At 41.2% G+C, this 22,118-nt stretch overlaps 1 protein-coding gene across 4 annotated transcripts in view; it reads left to right on the forward strand.

Annotated features, from left to right (window-relative positions):
* The window catches only part of LOC135547069 (serine/threonine-protein phosphatase 2A regulatory subunit B'' subunit beta-like), a 62,505-nt gene that overhangs the window by 11,446 nt on the left and 28,941 nt on the right, over positions 1-22,118 (forward strand). Inside the window, exon 1 of one of the 4 annotated variants that reach the window (XM_064975685.1) lies at positions 14,442-15,092. The exons of the other annotated variants lie outside the window; for them this stretch is intronic. Within the exon in view, the coding sequence (XP_064831757.1) occupies positions 14,955-15,092 (138 nt within the window). The 5' untranslated portion in view covers positions 14,442-14,954. Of the gene's footprint in view, positions 1-14,441; positions 15,093-22,118 lie in introns of those variants that run through there. 4 annotated transcript variants of the gene reach the window in all.

The raw sequence follows: 22,118 nt of genomic DNA on the forward strand, positions 1-22,118 counted from the left end.
TCCCGAGATTAGGCTGGTGTAACCGACGTGAAATGGACGCAGCTGTCTAAGGCTCTGCATCTCAGTGCAAGAAGCGTCACTACAGTCCCTGGTTCGAATCCAGGCTGCATCATATCCGGACGTAATTGGGAGTCCCATAGGGCGGAGCACAATTGGCCCAGCGTCGTCCGGGCTAGGCCGTCATTGTAAATAAGAATTAAATCTTAACTGGCTTGCCTGGTTAAATAAAGGTTACACGCACATACACACCACACTAACCAAAAAGTAATTTTGTTGCCATCTACGTATGTCCCCATTACCAGTAAAACATAATCAAAACCTATTTCTTTCACTTAGTTGCTGTGCTGTTTCGTTCATTTGTTCAGTCGTTTCATTCTCAACCAGAATTTCATCATACATGTCAAGCAGTGAAGTTTCAGCTCGTTGTCTGTGGCCCGTCTTACTCGATATGCACTGTCACTGTGTCCGTTTCCATCTTGTCCAGCTGTGTATGTGACATTTCACGTAAATCCTGTTTCTTGTCTGCATCGAAGGAGCGGTCCTTGTACATATCATCGAGCATGGTGGCGATACAGTAAAGAGGCTCAGCGAGAATGCCACCGAATCGCTTGTTCACAACCTTTTCGGCAGTTTTGTTGAGCAGGCGTTTTAAATGTATCACGTCTGCTGCAGGCACAGTTGATGAACTTATTCCTCCAGTCAGTTGTTTGAATGGAGCTAGGTAGTGTGTTCATGTTTAATATGTTCTCAAATGCCATTGCAATGGCAGCAGCAGTATGACAACCAGCACATTCATGAGCGTGCAATACGACTTCTCAGTACGAAATCTTCAACGACCCACTGTGCTGTCAGACTCGGCATGCTCATGGGGCTGATATTGCTGGTCCAAATGTCAGTCGTGAAGCTAATAGCGGTGACTCATCTGTGTAACTCCTGGCAACATCTGAAAAATAGCGCACTTGGTAGTAGAGGTCGACCAATTAATCGGAATGGCCGATTAATTAGGGCCTGTTTCAAGTTTTCAGAACAATCGGAAATCGGTATTTGTGGGCAGCGATTTGGCCGATTTTTGTATTTCATTTTTAAAATACTTTAAAATATTTTTTTTACACCTTTTATTTAACTAGGCAAGTCAGTTAAGAACACATTCTTATTTTCAATGACAGCCTAGGAACGGTGGGTTAACTGCCTCGTTCATGGGCAGAATGACAGATTTTCACATTGTCAGCTCGGGGGATCCAGTCTTGCAACCTTACAGTTAACTAGTCCAACGCTATAACGACCTGCCTCTCTCTCGTTGCACTCCACGGAGACTGCCTTTTTCGCGAATGCAGTAATCCAAGGTAAGTTGCTAGCTAGCATTAAACGTATCTTTATAAAAACAATCAATCAATCATAATCACAAGTTAACTACACATGGTTGATGATATTACTAGATATTATCTAGCATCTCCTGCGTTGCATATAATCTGACTGAGCATACAAGTATCTAAGTATCTAACTGAGCGGTGGTAGGCAGAAGCAGGCGTGTAAACATTCATTCAAACAGCACTTTCTTTGCGGTTTGCCAGCAGCTCTTCATTGTGCGTCAAGCATTGCGCTGTTTATGTTGTGCATCAAGCATTGTGAAATGGCTAGCTAGTTAGCACGAGCTAATAGCGTTTCAAACGTCACTCGCTCTGAGTCTTGAGGTGGTTGTTTCCCTTGCTCTGCATGGGTAATGCTGCTTCGAGGGTGGCTGTTGTCGTTGTGTTCCTGGTTCGAGCCAAGGGAGGAGCGAGGAGAAGGACGGAAGCTATACTGCTACACTGGAAATACTAAAGTGCCTATAAGAACATCCAATAGTCAAAGGTTAATGAAATACAAATGGTATAGAGGGAAATAGTCCTATAATTCCTATAATAACTACAACCTAAGACTTCTTACCTGGGAATATTGAATATTGAAGACTCGTGTTAAAAGGAACCACCAGCTTTCATATGTTCTGATGTTCTGAGCAAGGAACTTAAACGTTAGCTTTCTTACATGGCACATATTGCACTTTTACTTTCTTCTCCAACACTTTGTTTTTGCATTATTTAAACCAAATTAAACATGTTTCATTATTTATTTGAGGCTAAATTGATTTTATTGACATATTATATTAAGTTAAAATAAGTGTTCATTCAGTATTGTTGTAATTGTCATTATTACAAAAAAAACAAAAATTGTCCGATTAATCGGTATCGGCTTTTTTGGTCCTCCAATAATCGGTAGCGGCGTTGAAAAATCATAATCGGTCGACCTCTACTTGGTAGTGTGTACCGGTGTTCGACCAGTCGGCGAAAGCCAACATCACCCACGTCAGCTTTGACCGGTTTTGCACATCTGCGTTAAACTAGATATCAGGCCAATGTTGGCATTTTTAGCTAATCTCATCCGATTCCGATATGTTCACTGATATATCGTGCATCCCTAGTAACAATCGTGTCATTATGGCAGTTAAGGGATTATTCAGTTCTCAATGACTAGGCCTATATCTATTCTATTCTTTATTTCAATTTCAAGGCTTTATTGGCATGGGAAACATATGTTAACATTGTCAAAGCAAGTGAAGTAGATCATAATTAAATTCTCGGGCCGACTCTTCTCTGTATATGTCAATGATGTCGCTCTTCCTGCTGGTGATTCTCTGATCCACCTCTACGCAGACGTCACCATTCTGTATACATCTGGCCCTTTTTTGGACACTGTTAACCAACCTCCAAACGAGCTTCAATGCCATACAACACTCCTTCAGTGGTCTCCAACTGCTCTTAAATTCAAGTAAAACTAAATACATGCTCTTCAACCGATTGCTGCCCGCCCGACTAGCATCACTACTCTGGAAGACTCTGACTTAGAATATGTGGACAACTACAAATACCTAGGTGTCTGGTTAGACTGTAAACTCCTTCCAGACTCACATTAAGCATCTCCAAACCAAAATGAGTTCTAGAATCTGCTTCCTATTTTGCAACAAAGCCTCCTTCAGTCATGCTGCCAAACATACCCTCGTAAAACGGACTATCCTACCGATCCTTGACTTCGGCGATGTAATTTACAAAATGCCTCCAGTACCTGTACACAGCCAATCTGTAAATAGCACACCCAACTACCTCATCCCCATATTATTACTTACCCTCTTGCTCTTTTGCACCCCAGTATCTCTACTTTCACATCTATCACTCCAGTGTTAATGCTAAATTGTAATTATTTCGCCTCTATGGTGTCGTGGAAATTTCCTGTATTTACCAAATCATGAGTGCAAACCACACACAAGTCAGAGTTATCATAAAGTTCATCTTTAATTATTTGAGCTCCATCACAACCCTGTGACTCTCAGATCATTTCAGTGTTTATAAATGAATTCTCTGAGAGTCCTTACACATTGCAACTGAGATCCTTTATAGCAAAGACACACATAGCCAGACAGCATTGGCTATAAATTATCGTTCAGCTTTGTCTCCTAAACTATGTTCTCATCTCGCTCTCAGGACCATAAAACAAAACCTATCAACAGGCATATATCAAATACACCCCTCCTTGACAAGATCACAGAGACACAGTGACTGGCACACAGACATTGTGGAGCCAAGAGATAGTTGATCTAAAAGATATGTTTATATATGAAGACAAGCTTGACCCCTCCCCTCTCTGCGGCCCAAGTAACTTACTCCATGACAGAGAACAGATAACTGCAACCGGCCAACAGTATTATACAAAAATAGACATTCTGATGAGAAATAACTCACAAGCATATAATGAAAATAAAACATCTTATCTATGTTACCCAACTAATTCTGATTATTCCCCAACAATGGGCTATTTATTGCCTTACCTCCCTAATCTTACTACATTTGCACACACTGTATAGATGTTTCTATTGTATTATTGACTGTACGTTTGTTTATCCCATGTGTAACTCTTTGTTGTTTTTGTCGCACTGCTTTACTTTATCTTGTCCAGGTCGCAGTTGTAAATGAGAACTTGTTAAATAAAGGTGAAAAAATAAAGTGAAATAAACAATTCAAATTTACAGTAAACATTACACTCACAGAAGTTCCAAAAGAATAAAGACATTTCAAATTTAATTGTCTATATACAATTATATATGTGTTGTATACAATGATACATCTATGTGTTGTAAGGATGTGCAATTATTTAAAATGCAAAAATGAAAATCAATAAACAAATATGGGTATTTATGATGGTGTTTTTTTACAATGGTGCCCTTTTCTTGTGGCAACAGGTCACATCGAGCTGCTGTGATGGCACGCTGGGGTATTTTACCCAGTAGATATGGGAGTTTATCAAAATTGGGTTTGTTTTTGAGTTCTTTGTGGATCTGTGTAATCTGAGGGAAATATGTCTCTCTGGTCAAACATTTGGCAGGAGGTTAGGAAGTGCAGCTCCGTTTCCACCTCATTTTGTGGGCAGTGTGCACATAGCCTGTCTTCTCTTGAGAGCCAGGTCTGCCTGCGGCAGCCTTTCTCAATAGCAAGGCTATGAGTCAAAGCTTTCCTTAAGTTTGGGTCAGTCACAGTGGTCATGTATTCTGCCACTGTGTACTCTCTGTTTAGGGCCAAATAGCATTTGAGTTTGCGTTGTTTTTTTTTTGTTAATTCTTTCCACTGTGTCAAGTAATTCTTTTTTTTTCTCGTGATTTGTTTGGGTCTAATTGTGTTGCTGTCCTGGGGCTCTGTGGGGTCTGTTTGTGTTTGTGAACAGAGCCCCAGTACCAGCTTGCTTAGGGGACTCTTCTGCAAGTTCATCTCTCTGTAGGTGATGGCTTTGTTATGGAAGGTTTGGGAATCATTTCTTTTTAGGCGGTTGTTGAATTTAACGGCTTTATTCTGGATTTTGATAATTAGCGGGTATCGGCCTAATTCTGCTCTGTATGCGTATTTGGTATTTTACGTTGTACACGGAGGATATTTTTGCAGAATTCTACATGCAGAGTCTCAATTTGGTGTTTGTCCCATTTTGTGAATTCTTGGTTGGTGAGCGGACCCCAGACCTCCACAACCATAAAGGACAATTAGTTCTGTAACTGATTCAAGTATTTTTAAGCCAGATCCTAATTGGTATGTCATGTTCTGTTTGATGGTATTGAATGCCCTTCTGGTCTTGTCTCATATTTCACACAGCTTTGTGGAAGTTAGCTGTGGCGCAGATGTTTATGCCAAGGTATGTGTAGTATTTTTTTTGTGTGCTCTAGGGCAACTGTGTCTAGATGGAATTTGTATTTGTGGTCCTGGCAATTTAAACTTTTTTGGAACACTTTTTGTCTTACTGAGATTTACTGTTAGGGCCCAGGTCTGACAGACTCTGTGCAGAAGATCTAGGTGCTACTGTAGGCCCATCCGTGGTTGGTGACAGAAGCACCAAATCGTCCGCAAACAGTGGACATCTGACTTCAGATTCTAGTAGGGTGAGGCCGGGTGCTGCAGACTGTCCTAGTGCCCTCACCAATTTGTTGCTGTGTGTGTGTGTGTGTGTGTGTGTTGAGGAGGGTGGGGCTTAAGCTGCATCCCTGTCTCACCCCACGGCCCTGTGGAAAGATTTTTTTTTTTGCCAATTTTTAACTTGTTGTTTGTGTACGTGAATTTTATGTCGTATGTTTTTTCCCCACACAACTTTCCATCAATTTGTATAGCAGACCCTCATGCCAAATTTAGTCAAAGGCTTTTTTAAAAATCAACAAAGCGTGAGAAGACTTTGCCTTTGTTTTGGTTTGTTTGTCAATTAGGGGGTGCAGGGTGAATACGTGGTCTGTAATACGGTAATTTGGTAAAAAGCCAATTTGACATTTGTTTTCACTGAGGAAATGTACAAGTCTGCTGTTAATTATAAGGCAGAGGATTTTCCAAGGTTGCTGGTGACGCATATCCCGCGGTAGTTATTGGGGTCAAATTTACTTATTTTTGTGGATTTTGATGATCAGTCCTTTGTTCCAAATATTGGGGAAGAGCTAAGAGCTAAGGATGATGTTAAAGAGTTTAAGTATAGCCGATTGGAATTTGTTGTCTCTATTTAATAATTTCATTGAGGATACCATCAAAACCACAGGCCTTTTTGGGTTGGAGGGTTTGTATTTTGTCTTGTAGTTCATTCAATGTAATTGGAGAATCCAGTGGGTTCTGGTTGTCTTTTAATAGTTGATTCTAAGATTTGTATTTGATCATGTATATGTTTTTGTTCTTTGTTATAGGGCCAACAAGATTGGAGAAGTGGTTTACCCATACATCTGTGTTTTGGATAGATAACTCTTTGTTTGTTTAGTGTTTTCCAATTTTCCCAGAAGTGGTTAGTCTATGGATTCTTCAATTACATTGAGCTCATTTCCGACGTGCTATTCCTCTTTTTCCGTAGTCTTTTTCTGTATTGTTTTAGTCATTCATAGGCTTAGGTTTTCTGGGTCTCTGTTTTTGTTTGGACAGGTTTCTCAATTTCTTTTTGCATTCTTCATCAAACCATTTGTCATTGTACATTTTCTTTGGTTTTCTTATTTCACTGACTTTAACCTGGACCTAACCCAAATTTTTTTTTTCTTGTTTAGCCTACTTCTCGTCTTATCTGAGCAGGAACATCAAAACAAACGTTATTTGCCACATGCGCCGAATACAAGTGTAGACTTTACAGTGAAATGCTTACTTACAAGCCCTTAACCAACAGTGCAGTTCTAGAAGAAGAAAATATTTACGAAGTTGGCTAAGATAAAAAGTAATAATTAAAAGTAACACAATAAGAATAACTATTACAGGGCTATATACAGGGGGCACCAGTACCGAGTGAGTGTGCAGGGGTACAAGCTAGTTGAGGTAATCTGTACATGTAGATGGGGTTGAAGTGACTATGCATAGGTAACAAACAAACAGCGAGTAGCAGCAGTGTACAATGTAAATCGTCCGGTGGCGATTTTTATGAATTGTTCAGCAGTCTAATGGCTTGGGAGTAGACGCTGTTGAGGAGCCTTTTGGTGCTAGACTTGGTGCTCCGGTACTGCTAGCCGTGCCGTAGCAGAGGAAACCGTCTATGACTTGGGTGACTGGAGTCTCTGACAATTTGATGGGCTTTTCTCTGACACCGCCTATTATATACAGCTATTATATACAGTTGAAGTCGGAAGTTTACGTACACCTTAGCCAACTACATTTAAACTCGGTTTTTCACAATTCCTGACATTTAATCCTTGTAAAAATCCCCTGTCTTAGGTCACTTAGGATCACAACTTTATTTTAAGAATGTGAAATGTCAGAATAATAGTAGTGATTTATTTCAGCTTTTATTTCTTTCATCATATTCCCAGTGGGTCAGAAGTTTACATACACTCAATTAGTATTTGGTAGCATTGCTTTTAAATTGTTTAACTTGGGTCAAATGTTTTGTGTAGCCTTACAGAAGATTCTCGCAATAAGTTGGGTGAATTTTGGCGTGTTCCTCCTGACAGGGCTGGTGTAACTGAGTCAGGTTTGTAGGCCTCCTTGCTCGCACACACTTTTTCAGTTCTGCCCACAAATTTTCTATAGGATTGAGGTCGGGGCTTTGTGATGGCCACTCCAATACCTTGACTTTGTTGTCCTTAAGCCATTTTGCCACAACTTTGGAAGTATGCTGGAGGTCATTGTCCATTTGGAAGACTCATTTGCGACCAAGCTTCAACTTCCTGACTGATGTCCTGAGATGTTGCTTCAATATATCCACGTAATTTTCTCATGATGTCATCTATTTTGTGATGTGCACCAGTCCCTCCTGCAGCCAAGCACCCCCACAACACGATGCTGCCACCCGCGTGCTTCACGGTTGGAATGGTGTTCTTCAGCTTGCAATCCGCCTCCTCTTTCCTCCGAACATAACGATGGTCCTTATGGCCAAACAGTTCTATTTTTGGTTCAACAGACCAGAGGACATTTTTCCAAAAAGTACGGTCTTTGTCCCCATGTGCAATTGCACACTGTAGTCTGGCTTTTTTATGGTGGTTTTGGAGCAGTGGCTTCTTCCTTGCTGAGCGGCCTTTCAGGATTTGCTGATTTTTGGACTTGTTTTACTGTGGATATAGATAATTTTGTACCTGTTTCCTCCAGCATCTTCACACGGCCCTTTGGTGCTGTTCTGGGATGGATTTTCACTTTTCGCACCAAAGTACGTTCATCTCTAGGAGACAGACCACATCTCCTACCTGAGCGGTATGACAGCTGCATGGTCCCATGGTGTTTATACTTGCGTACTATTGTTTGTCCAGATGAACGTGGTACCTTCAGGTGTTTGGAAATTGCTCCCAAGGGTGAACCAGACTTGTGGAGGTCTACATTTTTTTTTTCTGAGGTCTTGGCTGATTTCTTTTGATTTTCCTATGATGTCAAGCAAAGATGCACTGAGTTTAAAGGCAGGCCTTGAAATACAATCACAGGTACACCTCCAATTGACTCAAATGATATCAATTAGCCTAACAGAAGCTTCTAAAGCCATGACATTATTTTCAGGAATTTTCCAAGCTATTTATATGCACATTCAACTTAGTGTATGTAAATGTCTGACCCACTGGAATTGTGATACAGTGAAATAATCTGTCTAAACATTTGTTGGAAAAATGAGTTGTCATGCACAAAGTAGATGTCCTAACTGACTTTCTAAAACCTTTTGGGACTCTAGGGGCAGTTTTCATTTTTGGAAAAAAAACGTTCCCATTTTAAATGGGATATTTTGTCAGGACAAGATGCTAGAATATGCATATAATTGACAGCTTTGGATAGAAAACACTCTAACGTTTCCAAAACTGTAAAGATATTGTCTGTGAGTAACACAGAACTGATGTTGCAGGCGAAAGCCTGAGAAAAATCCAATATGGAAGTGCCCCATATTTTGAAAGCGCTGCGTTCCAATGAGTCCCTATTGAGCTGTGAATGTGCCATCAACCAGCTTACGCTTTCTACATATTCCCCAAGGTGTCTACAGCATTGTGACTCATTCATGTTGATGAATAGCCGTAGGCGGCTTCATTGCGTAAGTGGTCACCTGATGTCTCCCTGGGTGACTCTCGCATAAAATACAGAGGTAGCCATTGCTCCAATCGGTCCTACTGAAAAACAAATTGTCCCGACGGATATATTATCGAATAGATATTAGAAAAACACCTTGAGGATTGATTATAAACAACGTTTGCCATGTTTCTGTCGATATTATGGAGCTAATTTGGAATGTTTTTTGCCGTTTTCGTGCCTGCAATTTTCAGCCAAACGTGAAGAACAAACGGAGCTATTTTGCCTACAAAAATAATATTTTGGGAAAAAATGAACTTTGGCTATCTACCTGGGAGTCTCGTGAGTGAAAACATCTGAAGCTCATCAAAGGTAAACAATTTAATTTGATTGCTTTTCTGATTTCCGTGACCAAGTTACCTGCTGCCAGCTGGACAAAATGCTATGCTAGGCTATCGATAAACTTACACAAATGCTTGTCTAGCTTTGGCTGTAAAGCATATTTTGAATCTGAGATGACAGGGTGATTAACAAAAGGCTAAGCTGTGTCTCAATATATTTAATTTGTGATTTTCATGAATAGGAATATTTTCTAGGGATATTTATGACCATTGCGTTATGCTAATTAGTTTTAGGCTATGATTACGCTCCCGCATGCGGGTTTGGGAGTCACAAGAAGTTTTAACAAGAAGTTTGTGGAGTGGTTGAAACACTGAGGTTGGAGTAATTTAAAACTCGTTCATGTAAACCTACGACTTCAACTGTGGGTCCTGGATTGCAGGAAGCTTGGCCCCAGTGATACACTGGGCCTTTCGCACTACCCCCTGTAGCATCTTATTGTCAGATGCTGAACCGTTACCATACCAGGCGGTGATGCAACCGGTGCAGCTGTAGAATCTTTTGAGGATCTGGGGGCTAATTACACATCTTTTCAGTCTCCTGAGGGGAAAAAGGTTTTGTCGTGCCCTCTTCACGACTGTCTTGGTATGTTTGGACCATGATTGTTCATTGGTGATGTGGACACCAAGGAACTTGAAACTCTCAACCTGCTCCACTACAGCCCCGTCGATGTTCATGGTGGCCTGTTCGGCGCGCCTTTTCGGTAATTATTTAGGTAAGTTACCTTCGCTTCCTTGGGCACAGGGACTATGGTGGTCTACTTTTAAGATGTAGCTATTACAGACTCGGTCAGGGAGAGGTTGAAATGTTAATGAAGACACTTGACAGTTGATCCACACATGCTTTGAGTACACGTCCTGGTAATCCGTCTGGCCCAGCAGCTTTGTGAATGTTGACCTGTTTAAAGGTTTTGTTCACATCGGCTACCGAGAGCGTTATCACACAGTCATCCAGAACAGCTGGTGCTCTCGTGCATGCTTCAGTGTTGCGAAAGCACCACAAAGGATTATGTTAGGTCACCACCAAGTCACAGAAAAACACAGCCATTTTCCCAGCCAAAGAGAGGAGTCCCAATAAGCAGAAATATAGATAAAAAGTAATCACTAACCTTTGATCTTCATCAGATGACACTCATAGGACTTCATGTTACATAATACATGTATGTTTTGTTTAATAAAGTGCATATTTATATCCAAAAATCACATTTTACACAGGCGTGTTATGTTCAGTAGTTCCAAAACGTGCAGTGATTTTGCCAAGAGCCACATCAATTTATAATAAACATTCATAACATTCATTTAAAATAAACACTCATAATAAACATTGATAAAATATACAACTATTACACATGGAACTTTAGGTAAACTTCTCCTTAATGCAACCGCTGTGTCAATTGTATTTTATTTTTTATTAAGGAAAAAGCATACCATGCACTAATCTGAATACGCGCTCAGACCAAACGAGCCAAAAAGATATCCGCCATATTGTGCAGTCAACAGAAGTCAGAAATAACATTATAAATATTCACTTTCCTTTGATGATCTTCATCAGAATGCACTCAAAATGTTTGATTTGTTCGATAAAGTTCATCATTTATGTCCAAATAGCTCCTTTTGTTAGGGCGTTTGGTAAACAAATGCAAGCGCAAGTCCAGCCGAAAGGTCGGACGAAAAGTCAAAAAAGTTATATTACAGGTCATAGGAACATGTCAAACGAAGTATAGAATCAATATTTAGGATTTTTTTAATCATAAATCTTCAATAATATTCCAACCGGAGAATTCCTTTGTCTGTAGAAAAGCAATGGAACGCAAGCTAACTTTCACATGACCGCGCGTCACGAGCTCATGGCAATCTGCCAGACACCTGGCTCAATCCCCTCTCATTCGGCCCCGCTTCACAGTAGAAGAATCAAACAAGGTTCTAAAGACTATTGACATCTAGTGGAAACCTTAAGAAGTGCAACATGACCAATATCCCACTGTATCTTTGATAGGCTATGAGTTGAAAACCTACAAACCTCAGATTTCCAACTTCCTGGTTGGATTTTTCTCAGGTTTTCGCCTGCCATATGAGTTCTGTTATACTCAGACATCATTCAAACAGCAACTTACCTTGGCTCCTTGCTGCACTCTCGTAACAGGTGGTCAACCTGCCACGCAGTCCCCTCGTGGAGTGCAATAAAATCGACCATAATTACCGATTGTTATGAAAACAACATGAAATCGGCCCTAATTAATCGCCCGATCTTTAATTAGGAGTTTACTCGCTCGCCTTCGGATTCTCAGAAAGATCTCCGATCTGCGTCCCTATTTTCCGGGCGTCTTTTCTTCACACAAAAGGCGTGGAAATGGGCCTGTTCCAGTGAAAGCAGAATATCCTTCTCATCGGACTTGTTAAAGGAAAAAGTTTCTTCCAGTCCGCGGTGAGTAATTGCTTTTCTGAAAGCAATTATTTTTTCGTCATAATAAACCGTAGAAGCAACATTTTGTACACAATAAGTTACAAAATAAGTTATGCAAAAAAAAAAAATATGATTGCACAATTGCTTGGGAGAATGTAAAACGTCAGCGATGTTCTTCATCGCCATCTTTTCAAAGGCCTATGGGCTACGTCAAACCCAGAGTTTTTTTTTTTTCTTGATCAGGTCATTTGGTCAGAAAAAAAACTAATTTGTGTATCATTAGCTCAATATGCTAGTTCCAGTCGTTGATGCCCTTGGCTCCAATTAATTGCCACGTTGGCCATGTGGATTTTCCCCTAAACCGCCATGATGACAGTCATTCTAGCTACTGCCTTATCACTATTTTATGCAAGCCAGATGATCCTGCTGACATCATGTTCCGCTAGCAGGCCCTTCCCTAAGTAACCCCTATGACCCAACTAAGCGCACCATGTATGTCGGTGAAATGGGCCCTATTTTTGTTTTGGGTTCATGGATTCCCAAATCCCTGTCTCAGCCATAAGATTGGCGAGGACAGAGCTGGAGCTTGCTCGATTCCATTTATAGGCTACTCTGCTATTGTTTGGTATTGACTTTCTCCCGCTGTTGGGTCAGAGGGGTTACTTGCTCACTCTCGCTCATTCCCTCTCTCATGCTTGCTGTCGCTCTGTCTCGCACGCTCTCGCTCACTCACCATAATCTCTAACATTACGCAACAAGCTCTCACTGAGAGCATGGTATACTGTTTCCTGTTCATATTTAGAGCCTTCAGATTAGACACGTTGATGGGTGGACTCACTGTGTAAGAATGTGTTTATTTGTGTTTGACATGGTCTCTATAGTGTACCGTGCCTACTTTTGTCTCTATGCAATAGTTTTTATTTAATTGAAATGTTTTTTTGCATCTTCATCTTTTGGCAACCAGGGTAGGCTATAGCCTTTCAACAGCAGAGCAGACAAAAGCCCAAGGCTGAATTGGTGAGTGGTGCCATTGTTAAGTAGTTTTGGCCTCTGTGTGCGTGTGTGTGAGAGAGTGGCACTGTTGGCACTGACAGCTGTCCTCTCCAGTGAAGGCCCATCTGATTCTCCCAGTCAGTCCAGTAGTACTCAGCACCAGAGCTCACTGGTACTACAGTGAGACTTCTCTCTCTCTTTCTCCCTCCCTCTCTGTGTTCCATTTTCCAAAGAGAGGCTGTGTCCTAAAGTGTGAACGAACAGATCGTTATCACAGAATAATAACTCTGTTTAGGAATTATGGCTCTTGCTAATGCAAACACTGACAGAATATATATATATATATATATATATATATATATGAACTGACAGTTTCATGTGCTCAGTTTGTTTGAGTCCTCGTGTTTTCCTTTCGTGTGTGTCGAGCTGACGAGCGTAGAGGGACAACAAAAGGCAGCTGGCGTGAAAAGGCTTCACAAATGGCTTATCAAACTGGTGCCGTATCCTGCTATTGGGGGACAACAGGATCTAGGTTTGTGCTGAAACCAGTGGAAGAATGTGGACTCTGTGATCCCGTCATCTAAAAATACTTATCATTTTAGCCCGGCTGTGCTTTTCTATTCACACCCTGCATTTTTACACACCACAACCACACACTGTATTCACTAACACACATACATACACACACACACACAGAGCTCAAGTCATTTTCAGCCTAATTAGATTTGTTTGAGAGAACAACTGGTGTTTTATAAAAACATCTCTCCTCTTGAACGCACCCCTCCTCCACGCCTAGGCTGCCTAGTGCCGTTGGATCAGCACGTTTATGGGGAATTGATGTAATTGCTGTCAGTCCAGGACAGGAGGCGGATGTTTGCGCAAGCACTAAAGATACATACATACTTGTTTCTCCAGATCTGGGGTCTTGGGTTGCCCAAACAGTGCTCGCTGGTGCTTTTAATAGGCAGAGACTGGTTCGGCCATCATTCTTTGAAATTCAACACTTCCCCTTCCATACCGCCGGCTAGGGCCCGTCAACTATAATAAGACGTGGAATGGATGGCAGCCCAAGCCTGTGAAGGGAAGGCAAAACAAAGGAAGACCATACGACGTGATGCACAGAGGAAAACTGAGGCTTTTCTTTTCCCACTTTTTGTGAGTTGTCACAAGTTTTGATGGCTTCTCCTATCATCCTCATCGGCTCAAGTCTACACATTCATTCCTCAGCAAAAAGGTGTGCCCTGCCTACATATATTTTGAATTTGGTTAAATATACCTTTTCAATATGACGGAGGCCCACTAATGAATCTGGCTGCTGCCACAGAACCTAGTATCTCATTCTGAGTGGACTCTCTGAATTCCTAACAAAATAGGAGGAAGAACTGATGGTGAATTTTGCATTTCGAAGCTCTTGCCCTGAAGAAATGTTTGGTACTTCCAACTACCAGCTGGATTGTGGTCATAAAGAGACAGCTCTAGGTATTTTCCTGTGGCACTGACCTACTAGTGTCTCTCGGGAACCATTGGGTAATATGGTTGCTGTGCTGTTAGGAAGCTGGTAAGCAGGGGGTCATCTTGGCATTTGGCTGGCATTCCCAAGTTAGCGGGCCCTCAACAACAGCAGGTCTGTCTCTTTACATAACCTTCTATGAGAGCTGAGGAATGCAAACTGGAAAGGGCATATCTACACCTCTCTCTCTCTCACACACACACACAGAGTCCTTATCACCCTAGTGGCTGCTGGTAGGCTGGGGCTCCCTGACCCTAGCAGTCAGTCCCTGTGGTGTTTGGTGTGTGTGTGTGTAGGACAGCAGACAGACGGACAGAGTTGTGAGGCTCGTGACACTGCAGCAGCTGCTGCCCAGCATTAAGAAGTTCTCGCTCTGTTAAAGGACAGTCACAGGGACAGAGGAGCGCTACCACTACTTCCACTGCCTACTGTTACGCTGACTTCAAGAGGCTCTCCCAGGACAAGGACAGTGGACACGCACTGAGTATTTGTTTGAGTAATTAGCCTAACTACTGCTAGCACTACTCCCACTACTACTCTTGCGATTTCTACTATTGGGACAATCCATAGGAAGATAATCCCATTGGATCAGAGAGTGTGGATCTGTGTGTGCGTTTGTGCGGAGGCATCCTGTCCTGTCTGGCGCGAGGATGAGGATGAAGGAGCTGTCGTTGCGTCAGGACCCTGACCTGAGGAAGGAGCTGGCTCTGCTGGCCCGTGGATGTGACTTTGTTCTGCCATCACGCTTCAAGAAGAGGCTCCGAGCCTTCCACGCTGAGCAAGGACAGGCAGGTGGTCCACTCCCAATACAAGACTGTGTTTTCATCCTCTCTAGTGTTTGTTTGTCTGTATGAATGATTGTTTCGGCTAAGCCTTCCAGCAAGGACAGATCTGTGGTCCTACTGTAGCCTATGAGGTGGCAGTCTGTTGGGAGTCCATCGATCTACTATGTCCATCAGCAGTAGGCAAACTGAAGAATGTAAAAGCTTTCCAAAAGGACAGGTCCTATACTATAGCAGTCTAGGACAAACATTACTGGCTGTGACATGATTTGTGGCTTATAACAAGGACATGCATGTTGTCCATCCATGTTGTCTGTTGCGGTCTGTTACTCTTGGGGTTAGATACATTTTGGATTGTGGCAAAGGAAGACTGGGTTAGGGGATGGAAATGAATGTTTCTTTTGTTCAGTAGGTCATGGTTGGATTCCAATGTCACGCATACCACTTAGCATGCTCCAATACATAGCTTTATTATAGGATGGTACGCTAGTATGGATATTGGAACAGAGGCCATGTCACATTTTTATGGCTTTACTCCCATGTCTCTCAAACTCTGATTTGTAGATGCATTGTGGGTAATGTAGTTGATGTAGCCAGCAGTAGCTGTGCTTGTAGTTGGAGGTGTGAACATTTAAATATTTAAACGAAATTGAGACATTAACATTAAGAATAAATATATATTCCACAAAATGTAAAAACACAGTGCAGTTATCAAAACTATCACTAACAGGTCCCGATCATAAAGGGGAAAAATAATGCAACAATGCTGCAATGTTAGTAGAAGATATGCATCTTTCTAATTATTTGCCATGGATATAAAGCGCTCTGCACGCCAACGTTAAGTCGGAAAAATGGCAGAGAAAGGCAAGCAACCGCAGCGAACAGCCTGCTCTGCTGCGCTGTGTTTTTTAAATAGATGACCTAACTTTACAAAGTAACGATTGGTGCGTTGGAAACATGCTGAAGTGTGGACTGACTGCTGGGAACATGCCAACTTCACCAGCAAGCTGTCAAACTATTGTAAATAAGTGACAAGCTACACAGTGTTTATCACTGCAGTGCCCAACATCCTTAGCTAGCTAGAATTCTATCCCTGTGTTTGTCAGTGAAGCTCGCTAGCAGCAGGCAGGCTACCACAAGCTAAATCAGCTGATGGAATCACTGGGGACCGATATAATTGCAAATATAGTATGCACAGAACACAACAGCAAGTGGCCACTTGATAAAGGGCTTAGGGACTGTTTGGTTTGAGATTCAGCCTATGACTGTGTTTAGTTAGAATTTCATTGCTCCTTAGCGTTCATACGCAATAGGACCATATTCTGAATTGTGGAATTTTATACATTTTTCTCACACAAAAAATACAAAAATAAGTGACAGTTTTAACATTAAGTAAAATTGTCAATTTGTCACATCCCTAATTGTAGTCATTCCAGTAGGTCTGCTTTTTGTTTTTTTTATATATAAAAGAACAACTTCATTTTACTAGGCAAGTCAGTTCAGAACAAATTCTTATTTTCAATGACTGCCTAGGAACAGCGGGTTAACTGCTTGTTCAGGGGCAAAACGACAGATTTGTACCTTGTCAGCTCGAGGATTTGAACGTGCAACCTTCCGGTTACTAGTCCAACGCTCTAACCACTAGGCTACCCTGTGTGTAAATGGCTTCCAGTTAGATCTTAGGCAACCTGTCTACTATGGCACAGGTGAGCCATAATTTGCTAAACTAGGCCAGGCTGTGTTATCTTGCTTAAACTGATAGTTTGAGATTTTGGCAATTAACGCTAGCTGATCTCTTCGTCATTACGCTAGTTAGCAATTGCTCTTGAATTATCCATTTAAACCACGAAATCCCACACAGAGAAACAAAATGTTTTCTAAGGGGGACCTGGCCCAAGAAGACCGATCCAAAGCTTTGCCACAGTTTGGTTTTAGGCTGTTTTTAAGGATAATGTTGTTGTGGTTGTAAATGTTGCCCCAGGACACGATAAACTTAAATTCAGGTTAGGGGTGAGCCCCAAGTTGAGGTGCCCTTGTGCACTGTGTTTAGTTTGACCGACCCATGTAGTTCTTGTGAATGTGTGGAATATTGCAAGGATTAGCGGTTGTGCTTAGGGGAGCGCTGCTGGTGGAGAGAGAGTGGTAGAGGGGGGGGGGGGCAGTCGGACAGTTGAGTGGGGCAGCAGGAGTAATCTGTCCTTTTATAGCCATAGCTGACACACGCGAGCAGAGGGGAGCAAGGGAAGATCAACAGCATTTATCTATGTCTGCTCTGAGCAGAATACCACCTGACAGAATGCCACAGAATATTTCCAAACAGACAACACTGCGCACGCCGTACAAGGACTCATGTAGATAGACATTTAGACTTCTAGATCACTGCTCTCTTGGTCATCTGTATGAATTAGGATAACTGACTTTGACAATAAGGCATGTTGTTGCAGAGCCATGTGTAGGGTGAGTTAAAGGCCACTGACTGGAGATTGGGGAAAACAGAATACAACAAAACACACTAATTTTTGTTTTAGCAGCGCCAAACATTGTTTGTTTTCAGGCATGGACACAGCTCATTTAAAGGACGAGCAGATCGATCCAGAGGTTAGATTCTTGAGTCATGTAAATGGTCTCTGGGAATGATGTACATTTTGACATTTATGTCATTTTAGCAGACAGATCGATGGCCGTCTGCACTTATCTGATAACACTCATGGGATAGCTAAAAAGAAGTCCAGCTACAATATGCTGTTCTAAGTTAACATTAGAAAATATTACCAAGGTGACATTGTCCACTGAATCACATTTTCACCCTCGAGTTATTTTTATTTACCAAAAACTACTGTATAAACCTGTAGCTAATATTGTCATTTTTTTCATGAGCAAGTGCTCACTATCTAATTCTACATCTAGCTAAGGTGTTTTGTGGTGGCAGAATAAGTTTATGAAATGTGCATGAAAATTTGCTGGCTGAACCCGTCTCCAGTCAATCCATATGAAAGGAAAGGCAGGGATGCTAACACCAGTTCACACACTCCATGCTAAATACTCCCTCTAGCTAACTAGTTAGTGTAGTGAAGTTCTAACTAATGCACAAATGAGTTTTCATGTGAATAGTGCACTGAGTTTTACAGTACAGCTGACTTTTCTCTACAACTTTATTGCGTTAGCCAAACGTTACACAGTAGCAAGGCACAGTGCCAGCTGTCAGTCAACTTCATCAACAAGCTAGCAAACTAAGTGCACTATTTTTGACCAGAGCCCTATGACCAAAAGTAGTGCACTGAATAGGGTGCCATGTTTTTTTCTCCCCTTCAGACTCACTTCAGCCCATAGAAAAAGAATGAGCATCTTCGCCATATTGAGTGTACCTGTAAAGTATCTATCAGACCCTTGTCTGACTCATCTACTGTAGAAGTTGGGAGGATTTCTACCTGTTGATAAGGATATCCTAATAGTATGTGTGCTATGCATGATGGGTCTATGCAAATTGTAATGGGGTGTTTGGGATCAAATTGATCATGACAGGTATACTAGGGTTAATATCATACAGGCTAGTTATCATATAGCTTATTATAAAGTGGGTGGTTCGAGCCCTTAATGTTGATTTGCTGACAGCAGTGGTATATCAGACCATACACCACGGGTATGAGACATGTATTTTTACTTATCTAATTGTGTTGGTAACCAATGGCAATAAGGCACCTCGGGTTTGTGGTATATGGCCAATATACAACGGATAAGGGATGTATCCAGACACTCTGTGTTGCGTTGTGCATAGGAACAGTTTTTAGCTGTGGTATATTGGCCATATACCACACCTCCTTGTGCCTTATTGCTTAAATAACACACACACACAGCTCAACCATTATGAGCCTAGGAGCAGACAACTGTCATTCTGTCTTCGGTGGACATTGTAGGGACACACACACAGCTGTGCACAATCTCTGACATGCTTTGGGTTTTATGTTACTGGGGTTGCAGCAGGCACTTTGGAATAACATTCTGGTTTTAGGAGGATTGATCTCCACAGATTCAGAGTAGAGTAGAACAATGGTGGGTTTGGTTGTACCCTATGACATAAGCAAAGCACCAATCCCTTGAACAATGCTGAACGTTAAAAGTTTGCTGATGACACTCTCACTCACTCAATTCACAGGGCTTTATTGGCATGGGAAATGTGTTTACATTTCAAATGCAAGTGAAATAGATAATAAACAGTAAATATTACACACACATGCCTGCTATGAACTGCTGTTCTTCTCTAATCAGGGGTCTGGCATTCAGGCCCAGCCAAGATGGCTCTTGTCCTGTCTCTCTGGGTGGCTGTCTCCTGACTGCTTTCAGAGACATGCTGGTTATCTCTGGTTGCCAGATTACACTCGTACACAAGCAGAACAAAACACACACAAACACAGACCCACACCTACATTTCGAGCTCTCTGATCTCTTTTTTTACTCTACTATTAGGCCTAATTAACTACTCGTTGTTTACAAACTGATAACGTTTGCCACTTTGTTATGTCAGGGATGTTTAGAATAGGCCAGGCTGTCTCTTTTTTTTTTCTTTAGCATGTATATAATCTCTATTTTGCCAAAGTAACAGGCTACTTACTCCTTGTTGATTAACTTCTTAACCTTCTATAGTTTTCTGTTGAATGACTGAAATGTTACAAATCCCATTGATATGGATTTTGCCATCTTCACTTCTGTCTTGGGCTTTGCTTCTTGTATTGTTCATTAATTGGGCTAGTCTATATACATTTAAGGCAACCAATACCTACCTACTGCTTTAGTTGGGCTACAAACTTAGGTCTACTAATATCTACCAGTACTTACGTGTCTGGTCATAAGCTTAGGTCTACCAATACCTACCTACCTCTTTGGTTGGGCTACATCAACTCCGGTCTACCATGACCTACCTACCTCTAGTAGGGCAGGGAATTGCCAGGGGCCTCACGTTACGATATTATCACGATACGTAGGTGCTGAAACTATATGTATTGTGATTCGATACTGATATTTTGTGATTCAATGTTCCAAACATATTGTTCACCATATGTCTGCTACAGAGGGACAAGGGAGCCATGAGAAAACAACAAGTTTTAATTAGTCATAGAATTAAACGTGTTGAACACAAATTGACTCCCTGTTTTAGAAGATGGAGAACAAGCTATGAAGGGAAAATACTGGATAGTTGTTGCAGGTTCAGCCAACTAGCACAAACATAATATTACGATAGGATATTGTCAAATAATATTTTGATTATTGAACTATTGACTTTAACTTTTTACAAAATGGATTTAAAACTTTCTTGATTACTTAATTAAGTATTCAACCCCCTAAGAATACATGTTAGAATCACCTTTTGGCAGCGACTAGAACTGTGAGTCTTTCTGGGTAAGTCTCTTAAGAGCTTTGCACACCTGGATTGTACAATATTTGAGCATTACTCTTTTTAAAAAAATGCTTCAAGCTCTGTCAAGTTGTTTGTTGATCATTGCTAGACAGCCATTTTCAAGCAGATTTAAGTCAACTGTAACTAGGCCACTCAGGAACATTTGATGTAATTTTGGGAAGCAACTCCAATGTATATTCCTCTTCTTCCCTGCATAAGAAAGTTCTGTCAGACTCTGGCATCATGACTAAGAAGAATGGGATAATCATTTTATCACGACAAGCTTTTTATTTGAGCGAAACGGTGGTTTAATTGACCCTGGTCAGTCAATCGACTGCTCTTCCGTCTGCCAACCTCTAGCTGACTCAACGGTTAACCCGTCAACTTCTTGAATCTTTGTTTTCATTTAAACAATTTACTCTCAATGATGTGCTAGATGCCTTGCTTAATATTGTTGTAAAAACATCCACTCGGGGGGCTGATATGCTTGATCCATTTTTGCTGCAGCTCTCTGCCCCCCTGATTTGCCAAATCATTAACCCATATTTTTAACCTGACGATTATATCTGGGACTATCCCTAAGGTTTGGAAGGTGGCCCATGTACCCCCCTCTCACAAAGGTGGTGACCCTTGTGACCTAAATCATTATCGCCCTATTTCTAAACTTTCCTGTCTAGCTAAGATATAATAATCCTTGATTCATTCTAAATGTACATCAGTTGGGTTTTAGACCAGGTCATAGCGCTCACTGCTGCACCCCGAGTTATACATTATGTGGTTAACTGTATGGATAAAGGAAACTTGGTGCTGCACTCTTCATTGACCTGTCAAAGGCTTTCGAAACTGTTGCTCACTCACTCACGCACTGTTAATTCCGAGGTTTTCCTCAATTGCTCTAGGCTGCATGTAACTGGTTAAAAAATTACTTGACAGATAGAACTCAATGTATATCTACTGATGGTGTTAAATCAGGTGTCCCACAGGGGTTGATTCTGGGTCCTGTACTTTTGACTGTTTATATTAGCAATATCGACTTGTCTGTAAAAAAAAAAAAAATGTAACATGCACTTGCATGCCAATGATACTGTTGTGTATCCTATTGCTCCTACTGTTGACCAGGCTCTATCTGAACTACAGTCTGCCTTTATTGTATTGGATAAAATCTTTATTGACCTGAAATTAGTATTGAATGCAGGTAAAACTAAGTACAGTGCAATTGGAACGTATTCGGACCCCTTGACAATACCCCATAATGACAAAGCGAACACACATTTTTAGAAAGTTTAGCAAATGTATAAAACATGAAAAAACATACCTTAAACAGACCCTTTGCTATGAGACTCAAAATTCAGCTCAGGTGCATCCTGTTTCATCATTCATCATCCTTGAAATTCTTCTACAACTTGATTGGAGTCCACCTGTGGTAAATTCAAGTGATTGGACATGAAAGGGACACATGTCTATATAAGGTCCCACTGTTGACTGTGCCCCCGCACATTGACACTGTACCGGTACCCCCTGTATATAGCCTCACTATTGTTATTTTACTGCTGCTCTTGAATTATTTCTTTTATTTTTTTATTTTAAAGTATTTTCTTCTTAAATGCGTTGTTGGTTTAAGGCTTGTAAGTAACTATTTC

The sequence above is a fragment of the Oncorhynchus masou genome, chromosome 10, assembly GCF_036934945.1.
Source record: "Oncorhynchus masou masou isolate Uvic2021 chromosome 10, UVic_Omas_1.1, whole genome shotgun sequence".
Lineage (NCBI taxonomy): Eukaryota > Metazoa > Chordata > Actinopteri > Salmoniformes > Salmonidae > Oncorhynchus > Oncorhynchus masou.